A 16,867-nucleotide genomic window follows, 5' to 3' on the forward strand; every position below is an offset into this window, starting at 1 on the left:
GTTCTAATGCAGTGTTATCTCCCAGCAGCGTTCCCAAAACATCCGGATCACACCTCCAACACTAATGAGAACATGTCCTACACCATCAACACCAACACTACTTCATACAAAGAGAACCAAGGAAAGAAACCAAGATTCAAACAGATAAAATCCTTAACAGCGTGCAGAAGACTTCAGTTTCTGAATCAGTCTTTCTGATTTTGCTATTTATTGTCATTTAGGGTTAGGCTGAAATAACAAAAAAAGGTGCAGAGCTTTCAGACCTCAAATAGTGCAAAGAAAAAAAACAAGTTTATATTCATAAAGTTTTATAAGTTTACAACTCAATATAATCACAGTTTTCATGCATCTTGGCTGTTCTCTCCTCCACCAGTCTTACACACTGCTTTTGGATAACTTTATGCTTTACACTCCTGGTGAAAAAGTTCAGACAGCAGTTCAGTTTGGTTTGATGGTTTGTGATCATCCATCTTTCTCTTGATTATATTCCAGATGATTTCAATTTGGTAAAATCAAAGGAACTCATCATTTTGAAGTGGCTTTAAGAGCTGTATATAGGACTACTATAGCATACCTGCCCTCTTTATAATGTGTTTGAGAGCTTCAGTTGTAAAGTAGTGAAGAGGTAGAGTTACAGGTATACAGTGAATAGTGAATATTTGAGTAATTAGAGATTATGAGAAGCAAGAACTGCTCAACTAAGTAAAGACCATAAGAGAGAAACATTAATGATGGAACTGGCACTCATCAGGACCACCTCAGGAAAAGAAGGATAAGAGTTACCAGCCTCAGAAACTGCAAGTTAACAGCTTTTAAGATAAGAGCACCTAATTGCTTCTTCACAGAGTATTTTTTGGCTTGTTTAACACTTTTAAGTTACTACATGATTCTTTATACAGTGTTTCTTCACAGTCTGAATCACTTCACTATTCATTTACTATGTAGGACAAATAGAAATCTTCAAATAAAGAAATAAAGTGTAGCCAAACTAAAGCTTGGCTGTGTTGTGGTGTAACATGATCCACATGTACAGCTGAAGTTTAGCACATGTCTAGAGCCGGCATGTGCAAATGAAAACACACACTCACACTCACTCACACACTTCTATATACAGGGGTTGGACAATGAAACTGAAACACCTGGTTTTAGACCACAATAATTTATTGTGGTGACGGACAGTTCTGGTGGAAACAGGAGAGTTGAGGTGCACATTGAATTCTGCCGTGATTTGATCAGCTGTGGTTTTATGTTTTTTGGATACAACATCCCTTTCAGACAGCTTCCTCTTACAGCATCCACAGTTAATCCTGTTGGATGTGGTTGGTCCTTCTTGGTGGTATGCTGACATTACTCTGGATACCGTGGCTCTTGATGCATCACAAAGACTTGCTGTCTTGGTCACAGATGCTCCAGCAAGACGTGCACCAACAATTTGTCCTCTTTTGAACTCTGGTATGTCTCCCGTAATGTTGTGTGCATTGCAATATTTAGAGCAGAACTGTGCTCTTACCCTGATAATTGAACCTTCACACTCTGCTCTTACTGGTGCAATAATGTGCAATTAATGAAGATTGAACACCAGGCTGCTCCAATTTAGCCATAAAACCTCCCACACTAAAATGATGACAGGTGTTTCAGTTTCATTGTCCAAACCTCTGTACAACATACACACATACAGACACACACAATTCCACACAGTCCAGCAAAGCAGCCTTACTACAATGTAAACCCAGAAGTTGTAAGTGTTATTGGTGCTTAATTAGAAGCTGTGATTGATTAAATATATAATCAATTCTTTTTTAATTGTCTAATTAGTGATGAACAGAACCTCACTTTAGAATATGGCGCACATCTCGCTCTATTAGTGACTTATTAACCCCTTATTAACTCAATAAACTCCAGCACAGCCATAACCTTACATAGAACTCACATATAGATCAAACTGCGGCCAATTAGACACTAATAACATGTATAATTAGCTAATAGTTAATGCTTAATAATCTAATCTGCTTAACAGGATGCTACCTTAACTGTTTATTGAGCCATTATTAATCATTTCCACATAATAGACCCCTAATTAAGCACCAAGAATAAAGCCTGTGTAATAAAGTAGTGAATAAATCATTTACAAATGTCTAATTGAGGTTTCATTATGCAAATAATAATAAAGACAATAATAAGCGCCTAATTTAAGACTACCTTTATAAAGGGTTTATGAATGGTTTATAAAGGAGATTATTAATTATTATTAATTAGGCTGCAAATACTTTAAAACTCATTAAAATGCTGTTAATAAATAAATAACAGTGAGTTAAAAATGTCAAAGTAGTAATTCCACACTCATTTCTACTGTCAAACCTCAGATCTTTTTTTTAGATACTGATTTTACTTTCTGTTTTGCATCAATCAGTATTAAACTTGTCATATTTATATATTTGTAAGTATGTTTAACTCTTTACTATGGGTACCACTTTAAAATAACACTACCTTTATTAAAGGTTTATAACTGGTACTAATTAGGATGTAAATGCCTTAAAAATCATTAATTATCAGTTATAACACATACGTAGAAAGGGCTACAATTTAGATGGCTGTGGGTTCACTATTTGGCAAACAACAGCTATTAATAAAACTAATTGTCAAACCATTTATAAACTCTTTATAAATGTAGTCTTATTTTAAAGTGGTACCCTTAGAACAGTAAGACTATATTTGGTACCACTTTAAAATAGGACTACCCTTATAAATGGTTTATAAATGGTTTATAAACTAGATTAAGTATTATTGATTTGAATGTAAATGCCTTAAAACCATTGGGTACCACTTTAAAATAAGACTGCCTTTATAAAGAGTTTATAAATGGTTTTACAATTAGTTCATTAATGGATTCTAATTAGGTTGTTAAATGGGTTAATAATCAGTTATAACACATACATAGAAATGTACGTAGACCTGTTGTTTGCCAAATAGTGAACCCACAGCCATCTTTTAATGATTTTTAAGGCATTTACAACCTAATTAGTCGGCATTTATAGACTTGTAATTGTAAACCATTTATAAACCCTTTATAAAGGTAGTCTTATTTTAAAGTGGTACCGTTATAAGTTATGCTAACTAAAGTTTTCATTACCCATTATTTTACTTTAACTTTAAATTCAACTTGTCCAAGATACAGTGTTCACTTACTCTGTAGACATGGAAGTGCGCGAGGAACGGGAAGGACTTTTTGAGCTTATTAAAGCGGCGCATCCTGAGCTTCTCTCACAGTTTTCCCGAATTCCTGCAGAAGCCGGATCCAGTTTAAGTGTCCGGATCTCTCCCGCCGACAGTCCAGATACAGAAGTGGGGCTTGGCAAGAGTCCAGAACAAAACTACACCCTGGACGGGGGAAAAGTCCTCAGCTTCGCAAGCCGACGGGCGGCATTCCATCGCGGAGAAGCTCCTGGAGAAGTTCCTACAGCCCGTTCTGAGAGCGACAGAGCGGGAGGGAAGCTGAGCGGAAAATAAAATAAGAGGGACCGAGACAGAGCTCCCCTTTCTAGTGCGAGCCGCCGGACGTCTAGACTAGAGTCTAGTCAGACTAGATTAGATTAGATTAGAGTTGTAGAGACACTTTTTTTTAAAAGAGATTTCAGAGTTTGAGGAGCGAGCGTTCCTTTTTTGAAGTGTTCCCAACTTCCTTTGCTGTCCATCCCTCTGTCCAGTCTGTCCGTAACCCGCCGCTGGGCTATTAATAGGCGCTTCTTTTCACCCCAGTGCCCCCGCTACGGAGCGACAGAGGAGAGGAGAGAGAGAGAGAGAGAGAGAGAGAGAGAGAGAGAGAGAGAGAAACTCCAAACACTCCGACGACGATTACTCCATCCGTCTGCTGTCTACTCCCAAGACTGGAGAGCAGTAGAGCAGTTCAGCAGTTTAGCAGTTTAGGTCCGCCTTAAGTTGTCCAGTCAGAGTGTGTGTGTGTGTGTGTGTGTGTGTGTGTGTGTGTGTGTTTGCACGCAACTGTTCGGAGTTGGGGAACGTAGTGTTCTCTGTGGGTAAAGCAGGAGGTGGTGTCCAGGGCTCACTCACTCTTGTTCACTTAAAGAGCCTCTAAACCCTAAACCATATACAGCTCTGGACAAAAAAAATGAAGAGAGCACTTCAGTTTCTGAATCAGTTTCTCTGATTTTGCTATTTATAGGTTTATGTTTGAGTAAAATGAACATTGTTGTTTTATTCTATAAACTACAGACAACATTTCTCCCAAATTCCAAATAAACATATTCACATTTAGAGCATTTATTTGCAGAAAATGAGAAATGGCTGAAATAACAAAAAAGATGCAGAGCTTTCAGACCTCAAATAATGCAAAGAAAAAAAATCATATTCATAAAGTTTTAAGAGTTCAGAAATCAATATTTGGTGCAATAACCCAGGTTTTTTTTAATCACAGTTTTCATGCTTCATCTTGGCATCATGTTCTCCTCCACCAGTCTTACACACTGCTTTTGGATAACTTTATGCCTTTACTCCTGGTGCAAAAATTCAGACAGCAGTTCAGTCTCTTATTTTTTTTCTAGAGCTGTACATATGTTTTTTTTTTTTCATTAATAGCTGAAATGTGTTCCTTTGAAGTAGTGAAACATACTAGTGCTGGTTAAAAAAATGTATAAACATTTCCTAACCTTTAAAAAAACGCTTTTATTGTGGTGATTTCCGCCTCTGCAGCGCCCTTTTATGTTCAATATGTTCTGTTCTATAGGCGCTATAGGCTATAGGCGTGGATGATGTTTCCATGTACTTTGGTACGCACTATGCAGAAACATCACAATATGCAGATCAGTCAATCAGTCAATAATCCCTCCCCCTCTGCTGACGTTTAACCATCTGCGTCTCACCGCTATCAGAGGCACACTGCTGCTGCTGCTGCTCAGCCAATCTGCTCTCCCTCCTGCCACGCCCCTAAACCCATACATCACCCATTGCACTGCCCAAACCACCCCTCCCATTTTTTAGCCTCATTCAAATTTAAGGGTGGAGTCTTACTCCTTCTTTCCACATTCCCAACTGTATCCCTCGCTTTTTTCCGCATTCCCAACTCTATCCCTTACTTTTTTCTTTCCTTATCCATTACTCTCCCTCTCTCTTTTTCCTATCTCATTATTTTCACATTCCTCCTTCTTTTTTCCCTATTCTCCAACTATTCCTCCCTCTTTTTCCTATCTCATTCTTCCCACATTCCCAACTATATCCCTCTCTCTTTTTCTTCCTTGATCCCTAACCCTTACTCCTTCTTTTTTCCTTTACCTCCTTCTTCCCACATTCTCAACTCTGTCACTTTTACTTCCACAATTGACCAACTTTCTATTTCCCTTTCCATCCTTACTCATTCTAAAATGTTCTTTCTCTCTTTTCTTTCACTTTTGATACTTCCCCCTTCCACGTTTCCTTATGTCAATTTCTATCTCCTACTACTCTTAGCTTTATTGTTGGTTCCTTTCTTCTTTCTGCTTATCCCAACTATCTTATGTCCGTATTCCCCAATTCTTTTATATATATATATATATATATATATATATATATATATATATATATGTATATATATATATATGTATATATATATATATATATATATATATATATATATACATATATATATATATACGTATATATATATATACGTATATATATATATATATATATATATATATATAAAATTTTACTAAATCCTCTTTGTACAATTTTTTTTCATATACTATTTTTCCTTCTTTTTTTCCTTGCTTTACCTTTCTCACTCCGACTGTATGTCTCTCAGTGTATTAGTAGTGTGGATTAATGTTATATATTTATGCCACAGCACTGTAAATATTAGTGGGAGGAGCAGACTAAAGCAAAAACTACAAAAATACAATTTAATTCAGTCCTAAAATGCATTTATTTATTAGTGTTTTTATTAATAATCTCTATCTCTCTCTGTAAATCGCAGACGCTGGGTTTGGCACAGTGCCAACTCTCCCTCCCTCTTTTATCCAACCCTCACTTTCTCTCTCTCTCCCTCCCTCCCTCTTTCTCTCTTGCTGGTATTCGGATGGAGGAGCATTTGATAGGGAGCCAGGCGGTCAGATTTAACAGCAGGACGGAGAGATCATTTCCTGTGGGCTGCCCTCGCACGCCCCCCTGCATGTTTGGCTCTTAACAACTCCACCACCACCACCACCACCACCCCTCCTAAATCCCTCCCTCCTTCTCTTCTTCCCTCCCTCCCTTATTCCCTCCTTCCCTCTTTCCCCCAATCCCTCACCCTCTCTCAGGACTCGCTTTTACTCCTTTATTTGGTTCTCAATTGTCACTTCCTTCCTCAAGCCTTCCAGAACCGTTCCGGACCTCCGACTTGTAAACAACCTCCGTTCCAGCTTTCTCTCCGGACGCCTCGTCTACGTCAGGAACCGCTTTGGTCTCCAGCTCCGTCCAGACCAGACTAAACCAGATGTTTGGCATTTAAAGCGATAAACAAAAGCGCACGCTGCCTGCTGAGTTATGCTTTTGCTTCTCTGAGACTGAGAGACTGAGGGAAAACAGCGAGGCTGAGAACAGGACAGCAGAAGGGAAGCTGCACGCTAAAAGTCAAACGTTTAAAGTTAGAAGTTCACTAAAAGAACGTTACAGAAACTATAAAGTAGCCCAAATGCGATTTTTCCTACTAAATCTGATGTGTTCTTTAGGCTGTTCACACTATTTTTAATCATTTTAATGTGAAACCATGGTGCTGCTAATGGTGCTAGTACAAGAACTACTGCGAACATGGAGCTCAGATCCTTGTTTCTTTAGACTTAACATATTAGGCCCTATCTTAAACCCTGTGCATGGTGCATTGCAATGCTCATTGCTATCTTACACCCCACCAACAGACTATTTTTACACTTTCTGCCTGCATCGTTTAAATAGCAACAGTGCTTGTGAATATATATATATATCTACACTGATGAGCGTGGTTGTCTGGAAATGAGGACTGTTTAGGTCAATTTCTGGTGTATTGCTATCTTGGCAATAGAAAACACAGGTGCACCACTGACTGAATACAACCTAAATTCTTTTCACATTCCCAATTGTATCCATCCCGGTCCCTAACTCTCGCTCCCTCTTTTCCTATCTCATTCGTTCCACATTCCCAACTGTATCCCTTGTTTTCCCCCCCGATATTCCCAACTGTATCCGTCCCTCTTTTTCTTCCCTGATCCCTAATTCTGCTTCCCTCATTTTCATATCTCATTCTTCACACTATTTTTTTTATTATTTTAATGTGCTCTATATCTGAAGTTCATCTGAACTGATGCCCATGCACTAAAGAGCAGTAAGGATCTTCACATGAAGATTTGATTTCATCTTCTCCAGAATCACATCACATGACTGGGCTGTGCATTGATCAATGATCAAAAGGGTACTAATATCTTCAGTACCATCTCATGCACAGGTAGATTCAGTAGAAAAAATCTTGGATTTTTCCCTTAAATTCAAAAGATAAATCATACAGAAAGATGAAGCATTACACGCTGACCTTCTCTGCTCGGGTCAGGAAGCAGGTGCCACCGCTATTTAACAGATTCCTGCGATTTGCGTCCTGTTAGTCCTGAACCCGTCAGTCCTGCGGTCAGCGCCGCGCATCTGAGCAGGAAGTGCCACATTCTCACCACACCTCCACATGTAGCACCTCCAGCATAAACTGGCAGAACACTGAGGAACCAGCCTGCCCAATATTACTGCTACTGCTACTACTGCTACTGCTACTACTGCTACAGCTACTACAGCTACTACTGCTACTACAGCTACTACAGCTACTACAGCTACTAACATTACTACACCAGCCTGCTCAATACTACTGCTACTGCTACTACAGCTACTACAGCTACTACAGCTACTAACATTACTACACCAGCCTGCTCAATATTACTGCTACTGCTACTACTGCTACTGCTACTGCTACTACTGCTACAGCTACTACAGCTACTACAGCTACTACTGCTACTACCATTACTACACCAGCCTGCCCAATACTACTGCTATTAACATTACTACACCAGCCTGCCCAATACTACTGCTACTGCTACTACTGCTACTGCTACTACTGATACTTCTATTACTATTACTACTGCTATTAACATTACTACACCAGCCTGCCCAATACTACTGCTACTAATACTACTCCTATTACTGATATTACTGCTACTACTACACCAGCCTGCCCAATACTACTGCTACTGCTAGTACTACTGCTACTACTACTACTGCTATTACCATTACTACACCAGCCTGCCCAATACTACTGCTACTGCTAGTACTACTGCTACTACTACTACTGCTATTACCATTACTACACCAGCCTGCCCAATACTACTGCTATTACTACTACTGATAGTACAGCTACTACTACTGATACTACTACTGATACTACTACTACTACTACTACTACTACTATTACTACTGCTATTACCATTACTCCACCAGCCTGCCCAATACTACTGCTACTGCTAGTACTACAGATACTACTACTGCTGCTATTACCATTACTACACCAGCCTGCCCAACACTACTGCTACTGCTAGTACTACTGCTACTGCTACTACTATTACTAATACTACTACTAATACTACTGCTATTAACATTACTACACCAGCCTGCCCAATACTACTGCTACTGCTAGTACTACTGCTACTACCATTACTACACCAGCCTGCCCAAAAATACTGCTACTGCTAGTACTACTGCTACTACTACTACTGTTATTACCATTACTACACCAGCCTGCCCAATACTACTGCTACTGCTAGTACTACTGCTACTGCTACTACTGCTATTACCATTACTACACCAGCCTGCCCAATACTACTGCTATTACTACTACTAATAGTACAGCTACTACTACTGATACTACTACTACTACTATTACTACTGCTATTACCATTACTCCACCAGCCTGCCCAATACTACTGCTACCACTGCTATAATTACTACTACTACTACTACTACTACTACTACCACACCAGCCTGTCCAATACTACTGCTACTACCACTATTATCCTATTGCAGCAGATACTGAGTTATAATCTTGTGTCCTATATTCAGGACTATGCATCTCCTATTCTCACACATGTAATGGCATTTTCTGCCAGCAGAGGGCAGTAAATACCCAGTATTTTCCTACTGCTGTGACTAGTGGACACACACACAAACACACACACACACACACTCTATCAAACACACACACTCTCTATCAAACACACACTATCACATAATGTGGTTTGATTTACATTGTCTAACCTGGGTAAGTGTGGGGGTGTATTCATGATAGTGACCACAGTCAGCATCCGTTACTCATGCAGAGTGTGCGGAGGCAAATTACCATACAGAGACTGGAATAAAAACTCAAACACACACACACACCATCACACACTCACTGAAACTGAGACACACACTGATCCTGAAATTAAACCAAAGGATATCACAGTCTTCAATGAATATCTTTATTTTTTAGAAATTAATTCTGAAGCGATCTATAGGTTAAGCCCAGCTCTTTATATTTACTATTATATCATATAGCTTCTATAGGATGTAATTATAAGTGTTTTACTATGTGTTATATCCAGTACCAGTCAAAATATATTTTTGTTTATTATTTTAAATAAAATATTCTGCATTGCAAATTAATACTAAAAAAAATTAAAACATTTAATTATTTACTAAAAAATAAATCAGAATATGAAAGTTTTGCACATCTCTGCTGCATTTTCTCAGTCAGTTTTATGAGGTAGAGTTACCTGGAATTTACAGCTTTCAGTTAACAGCTGTGCTGAACTCATCAAGAGTTAATTACTTAAATTTCTTGCCTCTTAATGAAGTGTTTGAGAGCATCAGTTGTAAAGTCATAAAATAGTGAAGAGGTAGAGTTACAGGTATACAGTGAATAGTGAATATTTGAGTAATGTTCGAATCCTAATATTATGGCAAAAATGAAACAATGAAAGGTGTGTCAAGCTGAAAAGCCAATGCAAAAATCAATGCAAAAACCATTGAAAACGTTATGATGAAACTGGCACTCATCAGGACCACCCCAGGAAATAATTTAATCAGAATTACTAACCTCAGACTCTAGAATTTTAAGTTACTACATCCTTATGTGTTTTAAATATTATGCTAAAACATTGACATTTTCATTAATTCAGAATAAAATTAAAGGTCACTTCTGTCCATTCTTTTCCTAAACGGCGTCAGCAGCTAAAATGACAGGTTATTCTTACAGTCGAAAATAAAAACAGTGGAAATATGATCTTAATCTGACCAGACTCACTCTTTTAATCCAGTACAGAAGGTAAAGCGCAAACAGCTGATTGGTTCAGATTCAGGGTACTTTATCCCCCTCAATCAATCAGACCATGCTGAGTGTGTGTGTGTGTGTGTGTGTGTATGTGTGTGTGTAGGGGGATTAAGGCCCTTTCACTGCACAGCTTTGAGCTTTTAGAGGATGAACACCCAGAGGAGCTCCATATGCCCCCTTTTACAATTAAACTGTACAGCCTGGGGTGCAAGATTAAAACACAAACACACACACACACTTCCGATTATCCCTGCAAGAGACTCAAAGCCGTGTAGATCAAGGTCAAGATCGAATAGTAATAATAAAGCAAAGTGCTTCCCCTATTGACCAATCAAAAATAGGCTGCTTTTTGAGGGTAGTGTTCCTCCTGGTGAGAAACCTTTGATTACTAGATTTGCCTCGGGATTAGTTTCTCAGGGGGTTCTGGGGTAATTTGCTCTTTTATGGGGGGTCCTCTGTGATTGGGGGGGGTCCTCCTGGTGAGAAACCTTTGACTGCTAGACGTTGCCTCTACAACACACTCAAAGACATTCTGCCTAGTTTAGAAAAGCATGATAATCATTTGGACAATAGTTTAGAGTTAGCAATGTCAGGATGTTGGAGGATCACTATGGAGTGAACTTTGGGCTAAAAAGTTTACGCAAAAATGTTTCTTGCAAAGAGGAAAAAATATAGCGTTTTGTTTCTTCTTCATTTTTTTGCTCCTGGGTTTTGGCACGTTTTCAGTTTTCACGGGTGGGTGGGGCTTAGAAGAAGCCGTTTTCCTCTGAATTTCCATTGGTCAGATGATTATGGACTGACAGGTACCCTGAACCCTTGTCTGAGACCTGTCATTCCCCATATCTCATCTTGTATCCAGCTAGAGGCGCCAACAGGGTTTAAACTAGAGCCTCCTTTCAGTTACAATAGAGTTTATAGAATCCACCAATAAACTTAATAAGTGTAATAAATTTAATTGTCAGCAACTGATCAAGTAACACAAGTCTATGTGTTAGACTGCCAGGTCGCCCACCATTCGCCGGAAGGACAAGGCCAGAGAGGGCGAGAGTAGGAGGTGAGAGAGAGAGAGAGAGAGAGAGAGAGAGAGAGAGAGAGAGAGAGAGAGAGGGATGAGTGAAGGTAAGGTTATTTGCTGCAGTATTGAAACATTACATTACATTACATTTGGCAGACGCTTTTGTCCAAAGCGACAAAGCGATCATCAGACTCCTGCAGTCTCAGAGGGCTGTATGAGCTAATAGTGCTTACTGTTAGAAAACAGAGAGCGCTGCATTCACACACACACACACACACACACACTACAGCTGAAGGGCACTGCAGTGGATAACACACACCCATCACCCAATGCTAGTCAATACATCTCTATATGGACAAAGACCAAAATAATAAAAAAAATAACGAAAGTTTTTTCAGTAATACTACTCACTCTAGGGACTAGACATGCTAGCTGTGTGTGCATTTGCACATCTGTGTCAGCAATGGATGCTTAAACAACATAAAGTAGATGAATCTTTATGAACTGCTGGTAATGTAATGTATCATCACTAGAGCTCAACACGCTTGGAGGAGAACACTAATCACTAGCTGGCAGTTAGTTCTGTTACATCAACATACAGATGTCTACACTGCCTATAGCTTTAATATCACTGAATCTCTTCACATCACATCCTTCCAAGCTTCTCACTGTTCACTTAGCATTTTGCTATGCTAGGTTAGCTAGCTGAAATGTTTGTAGCCAGTTAGCTTGGTTAGCTTTTAGCCTATCATCTGCTAACTTCACTGGCTTCTCTGCACCACTCAACATAGCCCTTTTCAAGCAAGGCTTCAATCCTGCTAAACCCAGCTGTTAGCATCACAGCAAACCAACTCAAACACTATTGAGCCCAGGTCCTGTGTCTGTTAGCACTGTAGCTCCATCACTGCTAAACTTGGCTGTTAGCATCAGAGCTAATCCACTTCAGCACTGCTGAGCCCAGCTGCTGTCCCTGTTAGCACTGAGACTCCAACCATGCTAAGCCTGAGAACAGCTACTGTTGGCTCTGTTAGCATCACAGTTCCAACCCTGCTAAGCCTGGCTGTTAGCATTGTGGACACTCCAATCCATCTTTCTCTTGATTATATTCCAGAGGTTTTCAATTTGGTAAAATCAAAGAAACTCATCATTTTAAGTGGTCTCATTTTTTTCAGAGCTATGCATAATACATACAGGTGTGTGTGTGTGTGTCTGTGTGTGTGTGAGTCACTCCTCTATTGTGCAGTAGTGGGTGCTGTAAATGTCTTACACACACCCACAGTCTGGCTATTGAATGCAGTGTGAGGTCACTGAGGAGCTGCAGCTGAATGGGGTGTATTCTGCAGTCTTTGTAACAGCGGCGCTCATGAATCTGATCTATACTCTATACTGTGTGTGTGTGTGTGTGTGTGTGTGTGTGTGTGTGTGTGTGTGTGTGTGTGTAAATGGGGCTCGGCTGGCTAGATAGGCCACTATTGTTTATCTGTGTGAGACGTAAAGCTGGGCTGGACTGACTCAATCATTCTGACATCAACACACAACCCTTTCATCCAGCCCATGTCCAGCCGTCTGTCTGAGGTCCTGATTTATGTCTGTCTACATTAGGCTCAATAATGTGGTTCTAAAAACCACAGTAACCAATTGGAATACCAGAGCAACCACCCACCAGCCCAATAGCAACAGCCTAGGATGCTATTATATAAATACATTTTAGCAACAAGACAATCACTAGATTTATAGCCGTCAACATTAGGCTCAATAATGTAGTTTTTAAAACCACAGTATCCACCTAACATACCATACCAACCACCTACTCGCATATCACTGTTGCTTAGCAACAACAAGACAACCACTTGATTAATACGCAGCATTATTCTGCTCAAAAATGTGCTTCAAAAAACCACAGTAACCACCTGGAATACCACAGCAACCACCTACCAGCCCAATAGCAACAGCCGAGGATGGTATTAGATCAGTATTTCTTAGCAACAACAAGACAACCACTTTATAGCGTTCAATGTTCGGCAAAATAATGGGCTTCCAAAAACCACAGCAACTACCTGGAATACCACAGCAACCACCTACCAGCCCAATAGCAACAGCCTTGGATGGTATTAGATCAGTATTGCTTTGCAACAAGACAACCGCTTGATTTATACTGGTCAACATTAGGCTCAATAAAGTGGTTTTAAAACCACAGTAATCTCAATTATGTGGTTCTAAAGACCACAGTAGACACCTGGGATACCAAACAACCACCTTCCAGCCCAACAGCAACAGCCTATGATGCTCTTATATCAGTGCTGCTTAGCAACAACAAGACAACCACTCAATTTATACCAGTCAACATTAGGCTCAATAATGTGGTTCTAAAGACCACAGTATCCAAATGGGATACCATATCAACCACCTACTAGCCCAACATCAAAAGCTTGGCATATATAACTATAGAAATAAGCAATAACAAAGCAACCATCTGATTTGAGTGTCTACACTAAGTTTCAAAAACTACAGCATTCAGTTGGGATACCATATCAACCATCTACCAGCACAATACCAACACTATAGGAACTGCATAGCAATGCAAAGCATCCATTTGGTTTATTTTTGTTAAAACAAGGCTCAATAATGTGACTTCAAAAACAGAAGGATCCACTTGGGATACCACAGCAACCACCTACCAGCCGAACTATGTCATTTGACTTATCTTTGTCTACATTAGGCCCATCATCCACTTGGAATACCATAGCAACCACCTTCCAACTAACTTTAGAAATTATCAGTAACAAGGCAACCATTTGATTTGTGTGTCTCTAAACTAGGTTTCAAAAAGCACAGCATCCAAATGGGATACCATATCAACCACCTACCAGCGCAATAGTAATGATATAGGAACTACTAATACTACTACCACTATCTGCATAATATTACTAGCCTGGGAGACACGTCTACAGGAACTGCTTAGAAATAACAAGGCAACAATTTCATTTACATCAGTCTACATTACACTTAAAAATGTGGTTCCAAAGACCATGGCAGCCACTTGGGATACCAGAGCAACCACCTACCAATGAGAGGGCAATCATTTGAGTAATGTGTCTACATTACGTTGAATTAAATGGACTTAAATTTGACGAAAGCTGATGTTGGGTTTCGAAACATGCAAAACTGGACAGTATTGAGAGTGTAATAAAAGGCGTTTTGAAATAATGGATTTTAAAATACCTCGTCCAACACCTCGTCCTCGTCACACTCGCTCGGGAGCCGTTGGTACTCTGCAGTGTCCCCCATGTTGAGGTCAATCGTAGAGTCCAGACAGGGATTGTCCTTTTAGCTCGTCACTTTTTGGCAAACCTATTTACACCAACATGGTGAATACTAGTCAGTTCAGTTCAGACCAGCTGCTGACCAGTCACGTGGTCAGGATTCAGAAGGTAGAAGGAGGCTACCCATCCATACAGTTTTTAGGTTTTAGGCTAACGATGTGGCCATAAAGTCAGGAAAAGCTTCTTGTCAACAGGTGTGATGTCCAGTCTTTACCTTTACCCATACACAGATATTGACCAGTCTGGTCAATTTTGCTCAGGATTCAGAAGGTAGAATGAGGTCACCCCTTGTCCTTGCTTGGTCCAGTGAGGGTTTAAGGTTCACAACATGGTCATCAGGGGGTCAAGCAAAGCTTTTTGTTGGCTTGTAGCCTCGCTCTTTATACCAACAAAGCTAACGAAGAGTCCTGTGGTCAAAACTCACAAAGTAGTAGAAGGTTACCTTCGTTTAGTCCAGTCTTGTCAGCTTGAAGCCTTTTTCTTTTCACACCAAAGCAGCTGTAGACCAGTCCTATGGTCAAGACTTACAAGGTACAAGAGGTATTAGAGGTCATCTTTACTGGTTACTTAGTCCAGACAAAGTCTTCTAAAGCTTTTTGCTAGCTAGTAGCTTCTTTCAGCCGTTGAGCGGTACAATGGTCAGAACTGACCAGGTACAGGTACAGGGAGGTCACCTTTCGTCTTTGTTTGGTCCCGCCAGCTTGCAGCCTCCTTCTTCACTTTCAACACAGCTGTTGACCAGTTCTGTGGCAAGAACTCACCAGGTACAGATACAGGGAGGTGACCTTTCGTCTTTGTTTGGACCAGATGGGGTTTATCAAAGCTTTCAGTCAGTTTTTAGCCTTTCTTTCTTTCTTCCAAGATAAATGCTGAAAAGTCCTGTGGACAGACCTTAATAGGTACAGGTAGAGAGAGGTCACCTTTAGTCTTTGTTTGGTCCAATAAGCATCCAACAAAAGCTTCTCATCTGCTTGTAGGCTCTTTCTCTTCACACCAACACTGCTGTTGAGTAGTCCTATGGTCAGAACTCAACGGTTAGAGGTACAGGGAGGTCACCTTTCGTCTTTGTTGGGTCCAGACAGTGTCCAACAAAGCTTTTCATCAGCTTGTAGCCTTCTATTCACACTCACACAAGGTCCAGCAACGCTTTTCCTCAACATGTAGCCTCTTTTTCTTCACACCAACACAGCTGTTGACCAGTCTTATGGTCAGAACTCACCAGGAACGGGTACAGGAAGGTAACCTTTTGTCTTTGTTTGGTCCAGACAGTGTCCAGCAAAGCTTTTCATCAGCTTGTAGCCTTCTATTCACACTCACACAAGGTCCAGCAACGCTTTTCCTCAGCATGTAGCCTCTTTTTCTTCACACCAACACAGCTGTTGACCAGTCTTATGGTCAGAACTCACCAGGAACGGGTACAGGAAGGTAACCTTTTGTCTTTGTTTGGTCCAGACAGTGTCCAGCAAAGCTTTTCATCAGCTTGTAGCCTCTATTCACACTCACACAAGCCTCTATTCTGTTAGCTTTTAGACTCTTACTTCACTTAAAGAATGATGCTGACCAGTCCTGTGGCCAAAACGCATTAGGTACAGGTACAGGGAGGTCACCTTTCATCTTTGTTTGGTCCGGACAATGTCCAACAACGCTTCTCGTCAGATTGTAGTCTTCTATACACCTTCACACATTTTCTCTTCACACCAACACAGCTGTTGACCAATTCTGTGGCCAAAAATCACCAGGTACAGGTAGAAGGAGGTCACCTTTCGTCTTTGTTTGGTCCAGACCGCATCCAAAAAAGCTCCTCATCAACCTGTAGCCTTCCTCGTCTCTCAAAACACAGGACTCAGAAGCTAGAGGGTGGTTACCTTTGTTTAGTCCAGTCTTTTAAGCTTGTAGCCTCTTTCTCGTCTCTCCAACACAGCTATTGGCTAGTCTTCTGGTCAGAACTCACCAGGTACAGGCAGACACAGGTAGAGGGAGGTCACCTTTCGTCTTTGTTTGGTCCAGACTGGCCTTTGTAGTTCTAAGAGCATGGAATAAGCCAGTCTTGTGGTCAGGATTCACAAGGATCCACCCATTAAAGACGGTCAGTTGCGGTCAGTCCATATTGTGCATCTGTGTGCGCGAGTGCGTGTCGGCAGGTGTGTGACAGCGCTGTCGCGTGCAGCGATGAGGTCAACG

The 16,867-nt window shown here is 40.4% G+C and overlaps 1 protein-coding gene across 6 annotated transcripts in view; it reads right to left on the reverse strand.

The window, feature by feature from the left end:
• The window catches only part of tnk2b (tyrosine kinase, non-receptor, 2b), a 109,383-nt gene that overhangs the window by 52,551 nt on the left and 39,965 nt on the right, over window positions 1–16,867 (reverse strand). For 3 of the 6 annotated variants that reach the window (XM_022678672.2, XM_022678669.2, XM_022678674.2), the window contains exon 1: window positions 14,586–16,004. The exons of 1 other annotated variant lie outside the window; for it this stretch is intronic. In XM_022678672.2, the coding sequence (XP_022534393.2) occupies window positions 14,586–14,651 (66 nt within the window). In that variant the 5' untranslated portion in view covers window positions 14,652–16,004. Of the gene's footprint in view, window positions 1–3,186; window positions 3,890–14,585; window positions 16,005–16,867 lie in introns of those variants that run through there. 2 more of the 6 variants (XM_022678673.2, XM_022678671.2) reach the window with 1 other exon arrangement.

The sequence above is a fragment of the Astyanax mexicanus genome, chromosome 4 (assembly GCF_023375975.1).
Source record: "Astyanax mexicanus isolate ESR-SI-001 chromosome 4, AstMex3_surface, whole genome shotgun sequence".
Lineage (NCBI taxonomy): Eukaryota > Metazoa > Chordata > Actinopteri > Characiformes > Acestrorhamphidae > Astyanax > Astyanax mexicanus.